This window comes from Piliocolobus tephrosceles, unplaced genomic scaffold, assembly GCF_002776525.5.
Source record: "Piliocolobus tephrosceles isolate RC106 unplaced genomic scaffold, ASM277652v3 unscaffolded_46090, whole genome shotgun sequence".
NCBI lineage: Eukaryota > Metazoa > Chordata > Mammalia > Primates > Cercopithecidae > Piliocolobus > Piliocolobus tephrosceles.
In genome coordinates this window covers 1-7,965 of record NW_022331077.1, presented here as the reverse complement: position 1 = coordinate 7,965, position 7,965 = coordinate 1, and the positions used below count along the sequence as shown (strand labels likewise).

The following is a 7,965-nucleotide window of genomic DNA, read 5'->3' as shown; positions in this document are numbered from 1 at the left end:
CATCCTGCATTGTTTTGAATAGAAATAAGCCAGCTATATGTTCATCACTAAGTTTTGAGGGTTAAATGTTCTTCGTAGCAATCACACATCCTTTAAAGTATTCATTACTGACTAGCTGCTTACCATATGGAAAATAGTTTCTTTGATTCAGACATGTAAACTGTCATATGTGATATGGGGCTCCATATCCAAAACTCTACAATATGCTAAGGGCAATCTTTAGGTGGAAATAACACAAAATAGAATGAATAAATGATTAATATTGAATAATTGGTAAGAATTACTGATGTTTGCCACTCTTCATTTCCTTTTCATGATTTCCTATTTTACTATTTTCCTCTAAACTAATAAAAATGTAAACAATGATATTTAAAAACGTTGAGTTCTTACGATGTGCTGCTGTGTTTATCCTTTTTAATACATTATCTCCTGTCTATTACCTGTTAACATCTCCACTGCAAGCAGTGACATAACTTGTTTTTCCCTCATCACGTGAGTGCCTTTCTGTGAATCCTAGAACCTTGGAGCATACAGAAAGAGTAAGATCTTTTGTCAGCTATATATTATCCCCAAAGATGGGACTTTCCAACTCTTCCCTTAATTTTAAAAAAAATTTTTTTTAATGATGGAATCTTGCTCTGTTGCCCAGGCTGGAGTGCAGTGGCACAATTTAGGCTCACTGCAACCTCTGCCTCCCAGGTTCAAGGGATTCTCCTGCCTCAGCCTCCTGAGTAGCTGGATTTACAGGTGTATGCCACCACGTATGGCTAACTTTTGTGTTTTTAGTAGAGACAGGGTTTCTCCATTTTGGCCAGGCTGCTCTGAAATTTCTGACCTCAAGTGATCCACCTGCCTTTGCCTCCCAGAGTGTTGTGATTACAGGCATGAGCCACTGAGCCTGGCTCTTCCCTTGACTTTTAATCTCTCTTCTCTAAAACTTCTTTATAGTCTGCATTTAGATTTCCATATTGCAAAAAACATCAAAGCCAAGAGTTCTAACGCCCACTAAGGGCAAACTTTCTGGAGGCAAAATGCAGTGTTTGGGTCATGAGCAAAGGTCTAAAGAGAAGGAAGAAAGAAATTTGAAATGGGTAAAGATACTGAATTGGCAAGATCTAGTGAGCAATTCCACATGGAAGAGATGAATTTCTGGCATGGATACCAATGTTGTTGGAAATGTTTATCTGATAAGGAACTGAGCAGATTTGGAAGAAAAAGCTGTAATACGGATTTGGAAAAACATGTAATCAAGCCACGTGGGCAATATCCAATTTGTCCACTAGGCCATAGCAGAAATGCCAGGCCAACATGAAAGGTGCAGATTCAGCAATAATATTGGCTGCTCTGGAAATTTTCAGGGAGTCAGGAGAGCAGAGGCACAGGTTGACCCATGCTGACCCTAGGCCCGCTCACCCTGTCAGAGAACAGAGCTCTGGAGTGAATCCAGAAGGAGAGTTCCAGAGTTCCTGTCTCACCTCTGACTCACATTGGCTCTGTCTCCCTGGTATTGAGGTCACTTTTAACACCCATCTGACATTCCTCCTCTAAAAATAAACTTGGCAACCCATTTTCCAAAGTTACTTACAAATCCATGACAACATATCGAAAATTTCTATTTAGGCCATCTAGAACTTTCATATCCTCTGAAGTCAACTGGAATTCAAAAACCTATCAAAGAAGTAGAAAATTTTTATTGGTAGATTGCATAATTGTCAACTTGGAATAGCCAAGTTTATCAGAGCAGGGTGTAGAGGCAATATGTAAAATATTTGATAAGTTTCCAAAAGTTATGAAAGATCATCTCTAAACTCTCAAGTGATTAAAGAATATCAGGTAAAATATAAATCCATTCCTAGATATTATATATTGAAGCTGCACAAAACTGCAGACAAAGAAGATCTCAACAGAAACTGGAGATGGAATGAAGTTGACCTGGTGTGCACATGATTGGTTCATGTACTTAGAAGATTTAGAAGAATCTAGAGGGAAAATTTTGAAACTTTTTAAGAAGTTTTAGACAGTTTGATGGTGATACAATTTGGATATTTGTCCCCTCCTAATCTCATGTTAAAAACGTGATTCAGCAATGATGGAAGTGGGTCCTGGTGGGAGGTGTTTGTGCCATGGGGGCATCCTTCATGAATGGCTGGGTGCCCTCCCCATGGTAATGAGTGTTCACTGCATGAGGTCACATGAAATCTGGTTTAAAAAGGAGCCTGACATTTTCTTTATTTCCTCTTCATCTCTTGCTATTTGATATGCTTCCTCCTCTGTCACCTTCTACCATGAGTAAATGCTTCCTGAGGCCTCACCAAAACCAAAATGGTGCCATGATTTTTGTACACTCTGCAAAATGGTAAGCCAAATAAACCACCTTCTGGCATATTTTATCTGGCCTCAGGTATTTCTTTATAGCAGTGCACAATGGACTAATATGGAAAATTGTTACCAGGAGTGGGACATTGCTAAAAATGTCTGAAAATGTGGTAGTGCCTTTAGAACTGGGTAATTAGCACAGTTTGGAAGTGTTGGGAGGGTTCAGAAGAAAATGGGAAGATAAGGGATAGTTTGGACTTGTTAGGCATTGGTTAAATGGTTCTGACCAAAATGCTGATAAAAATATGGGCAATGAAGTCGAGGCTAATGAGGTCTAAGACCAAAATCAGAAACTTATTAAAAACTGGAACAAAGATCACCCTTGTTATACCTTAGGAAAGAACTTGGCTGCATTGTGTCCATTCCAGGACTTTGTGGAAGTCTGAACTTAGTGATGATTTAAGGGTATCTGGTGGAAGAAATCTCTAAGCAGGAAGACATTCAAGAGATAGTGTGACTGCTTCTAACAGCCTATGATCAGGTATGGGAGCTAAAGGAATGACCTAATGTTGGAATTTAAAGCTTCCTGAAGCCTCTCCAGAATGAGATGCTGGTGCTATGCTTTTTGTACAGCCTGTAAATTGTGAGCCAAATATAGCTCTTTTCTGTATAAATTGCCCAGCATCAAGTATTTTTATTTATAGCAGCACAAAACGGACTAATACAGATGGATATTGTTGGATTTCTATATTTCTGTATTTGTCTCCATGTCAAAAACACCTCCCACCAGACCCCACTTCCATCACTGGGGATAACTTTTTTTTTTTTTTTTTAAGTTCTTGGGTACATGTGCACAACATGCAGTTTTGTTACATATGTATACATGTGCCATGTTGGTGTGCTGTACCCATTAACTCGTCATTTACATTAGGTATATCTCCTAATGCTATCCCTCACCCCTGTCCCCTTCCCACAATAGGCCCCGGTGTGTGATATTCCCCTTCCTGTGTCCAAGTGATCTCATTGTTCAATTCACGCCTATGAGTGAGAACATGTGGTGTTTGGTTTTCTGTTCTTGTGATAGTTTGCTGAGAATGATGGTTTCCAGCTGCATTCATGTCCCTACAAAGGACATGAACTAACGTTTTTTGCATTTTAAAATGAGATTAGAAGGAGACAAATATCCAAACTGTATCATCATCAAACTATCTAAATCATAAGTTTCAAAGTTGTTCTCTAGATTCTTATAAGTACATGAACGAGTCATGTACACACAAGGTTAACTTGATTTCATCTCTAGTATCTGTTGAGATCCTCTTTGTAGAGTTGTACAGTTTCACATCAGATATAGAAATACTGAAATCCAAATATATTCATCTGATTTCCATCTTCAATGAACAGGTATAATGTGAAAATTGTTTTCAACAAGATTCAAGACAGTAATTGTCCAAATCCTAACAACATCATGCTCAAAGAAAACAAAGTAGTTGCTTGAAGAGGATCTCAGGATTCAAATTGGAAAGAATTTAAATATCAAAAGATGTCACTAATTGCTAGCATAATACTAAATTACTAAATTTTATTGGAATACTCGAATACAGAGAATAAGAGGAAAAGAGAATAAAAGTCATCAATTTAGCAATTGCTGAATCTAGGTAAGAAGCATTCACTGTATTCTTAGAATATTTGCATAGATTAGAAAATTCTCAAGTTATCCAAAGACTATTAAAATTATAAGTTTTCTATGAATAAATCTAGGAAAACATACACAAATGCCTTAAGAATGCTATGTGACATAATTTAGACAGTACAGGAAAGTTAACTCTGAAAGAAGGGAAATGTCAGAAGTACTTCTGGACACTTGATGACAGGATGAAAAATCAAGATGGGTGAGCAAATATGGACTTTTCAATAATTCTCAGTGGGACATTTTAGTATAAAGTGAAAATTATATGTACATTTGCACCCTGATTTCACATATTAAAAATCAAATGATCCCAATTTATAAAAGTACATTAATACTTGTATAGGATATTAATAGAATATAGTATATTACTCTGTATTACTATATAATATTTTACTACATAATATAGTAACATTTTGTCATGTTTCCAATATAGGAAAAGTCACGATATTAGCAACTACAAGACAATGTCATTAAAGAATTTGACTACATTAAGAGTAGAAACTTTTGGCCGGGCGCGGAGGCTCAAGCCTGTAATCCCAGCACTTTGGGAGGCCGAGACGGGCGGATCACGAGGTCAGGAGATCGAGACCATCCTGGCTAACACAGTGAAACCCCGTCTCTACTAAAAATACAAAAAGAAAAACTAGCCAGGCGAGGTGGCAGGCGCCTGTAGTCCCAGCTACTCCAGAGGCTGAGGCAGGAGAATGGCGTAAACTCGGGAGGTGGAGCTTGCAGTGAGCTGAGATCTGGCCACTGCACTCCAGCCCGGTCGACAAAGCAAGACTCCATCGCAAAAAAAAAAAAAAAAGTAGAAACTTTTGTTAAAACTACCATAAAGAGAATCAAAACACGGGTACATTTTGGGAGAGGCTATTTCAACAATACATCTGAAGCTCTAAAGAATATCCAGAACACGAATTCTGGATTAATTCTGCAGAGCTGCCTCATTGCCCTACACACACGTGAGACAGCCCAGCCAGGAACAGAAGGACTAGACTGAGTTCAGGTGGAGCTCAGGCTAAATTACAAACCATGAAATTGTCAGTTAAATAAATGGTTTTGAATTAAACCTCTATGTTTGAGAGGTTTTCTTTTTTTATAATTTTACTTAGTATGTTTTTCTACACATAGAAAAAGACATGCAACCTAAGAAAAATACCCAAAGACTTCAACAGGCACTCAAAAAATAATTCTAAGAGAATAAATACATGAAATTTATACAGAATAAACAAGGACATGAAGAAAAAATCTGCAATGATTTGAAGACTAGAGAAGACCTAACCCAACTCATTTCAGAAAATGAAGAAAAGGTGATGGCCCTAGCAGAGGGATACAGAGTAAGTTGCCAACTTTATGCCAAAATTTCTGGTTTTGGTCTCATCCTGACTCTCTCCACCCATGCTGCCCCTCCTATAGTAGAATAGAAAACCCTTATGATGCACACAGAGCATTTGTGCATAGGAAATGCCCAGGAGATGGACTTAGTCCAAGGGCATCCTGAGAAGCTTACAAGAAGCACACATGTGAAGGACACCATGCAGGAGCCCTGACGCCCACTCAACTCCTCACCTGGACATTTTCTCTGATCCGCTGCTCATTGTAGCTCTTGGCCAGGACCACAACCCCACGCTGCAGCTGGTAGCGCAGGGCAATCAGGGCTGGGGATCGTTTGTGTTTCTTTGCTAAGGCGCAAAGAACTGGGTCCTCCAAAAGAACTGGGGAGTTCTGGTCCACCCTGGAAGGAAAGCCAGAAATGCTGAAGTCTTGAGGCTGGATTCAGTTTGGTAGGAGGCTCCCTAAACAGACTAAGGTGTTCACTCTGTACCAGAGCCTCTCAAGCGAGTCCCCTGAACAATAGCATCACCTGGGATCTCATCAGAAATGCAAATTCTCCCCATACCCTGATTCACTGAGAGTGAACTCCAGGAGACTGAGTAGGCTATAATTAAAATTTTTCATCAAAATGGCATTTTAGGTAAACTTCCTGTTGCTTTTATTACCATAGTTTATGTCGTTGGGTTCCCAGAGCACTATGGGCAACCAGGACAATGTCTTTGGACTTGCAGAAATCCAGCAGTTTGCTCTGGTTGAGGTAAGGATGATATTCCACCTGTAGATGATCAAGATAGAAAAGCATCAGATAATTCAAAACATGTGTTAATATAAAGATCAAAATAAGCTGAACAAAGTATAACATTACATTTGGACTGAGACTGTCAAGTAATGATCTTTTTAATAAAAATACATTTTATATTGCTGTCCTAAAAGTGTACATAGAAATGTGATTTCTGAGCATAAGCAACTCTATGAACCAGAGTCAGTTTCTAACAACCTTTGACCACTAGATTTGCACATGGCCAATTCCAGACTTGGGATAGGTTAAGATTCTGACCTTTGAACATCAAATGGTGCCAGAATGTAAGAATTTCTTTAAAGACTTATGAGGTCAGGTTTAAAAGAAAAAGGTAGTTTTATAGGAATCTCAGTAATATTTGTGTAGATTTGAGCATCAAAAACCAATAATGAATAAAATGAATCACAAATTACAGGAAAACAATCCATGTCTTCATAGTGTTGAGTGGTTAAAAGAGTGATCAAAAGTATTTGCCTTCACCAATGGTGATTGATATGTCTTGGCTCTGTCCCCACCCAAATCTCATTTTGTAGCTCTCATAATTCCCACATGTTGTGGAAGGGCCCCGGGGGTGATAACTGAATCATGGGAGTGGGTCTTTCCTGTGGTGTTCATGATAGTGAATGTCTCTCAAGATCTGATAATTTTAAAAATGGATTTCCCTGCACAAGCTCTCTTTGCCTGCTACCATCCATGTAAGATATGACTTGCTCCTCTTTGCATTCTGCCATGATTGTGAGGCGTCCCCAGCCATCTGAAGCTGTAAGTCCATTAAACCCCCTTTTCTCCCCACTCTTGAGTATGTCTTTATCAGCAGCATGCAAATGGACCAATATGGTAACTTCGTACCAGTAGAGTGGGGCGTTGCTGAAAGATACCTGAAAATGTGGAAGTGACTTTGGAACTGGGCAACATGCAGAGGCTGTAACAGTTTGGAGTGCTCAGGAGAAGACAGCAAAATGTAAGAAGATTTGGAACTTTCTAGAGACTTGTTGAATATCTTTGACAAAAATGCTGATAGTAATATGAACAATAAGGTCCAGGCTGAGGTGGTCTCAGATGGAGATGAGGAACTTATTGGGAACTGGAGCAAAGGTGACTCTTGTCACCTTTGCTCCAGTTAAAACCTCTTTTTCTTCTCAGTCTTGGATGTGTCTTTATCAGTAGCATAAAAGGGGTAGCAGAGAGTGGTGGCATTTTGTCCCTGCCCTAGAGACTTGTGGAACTTTGGATTTGAGAGAGATGATATAGAGTATCTGGTCAAAGAAATTTCTAAGCAAAGCATTCAAGAAATGACTTGGGTGCTGTTAAAAGCATCCAGTTTTAAAAGGGAAACAACATAAAAGTTCAGAAAATTTGCAGTCTGGTGATGTAGTAAAAATTAAAAACCCATTTTCTGAGAAGAAATTCCAGCCAGCTGCAGAAATTTGCATAAGTAACAAGGCGCCAAATGTGAATCACCAAGACAATAGGGAAAATGTCTCCAAGGCATGTGAGACACCTTTGTGGCAGCCCATCTCATCGCAGGCCCAGAGGTGGAGGCCTAGGAGGAAAAAATGGGTTCATGGGCTGGGCCTAGGGTCTCCATTCTGTATGCAGTCTAGGGACTTGGTGCCCTGCATCCCAGTCACTCCTGCTGTGACTAAAAGGGGCCAATGGTACAGCTCAGGCTGTGGCTGCACAGGGTGCAAGTCCCAAGCCTTTGGCAGCTTCTATGTGGTTGAGCCTATGGGTGCGCAGTAGTTAAGAATTGAGGCATGGGGCCAGGTGTGGTGGCTCACGCCTTTAATCCCAGCACTCTGGGAGGCTGAGGCAGGCAGATCACAAG

At 39.7% G+C, this 7,965-nt stretch overlaps 1 protein-coding gene across 1 annotated transcript; it reads right to left on the bottom strand.

The window, feature by feature from the left end:
- Window positions 1–981: 981 nt before the first annotated feature.
- On the bottom strand, window positions 982–6,140 carry LOC111530943 (aldo-keto reductase family 1 member C4-like). Its single transcript, XM_026453857.2, has 3 exons — window positions 6,004–6,140; window positions 5,573–5,738; window positions 982–1,668 (listed from the first exon to the last, which is right to left on the bottom strand). The coding sequence occupies exons 1-3, from the start codon at window positions 6,138–6,140 to the stop codon at window positions 1,582–1,584; spliced, it is 390 nt and encodes a 129-aa protein (XP_026309642.2). The 3' UTR covers window positions 982–1,581.
- Window positions 6,141–7,965: the final 1,825 nt, after the last annotated feature.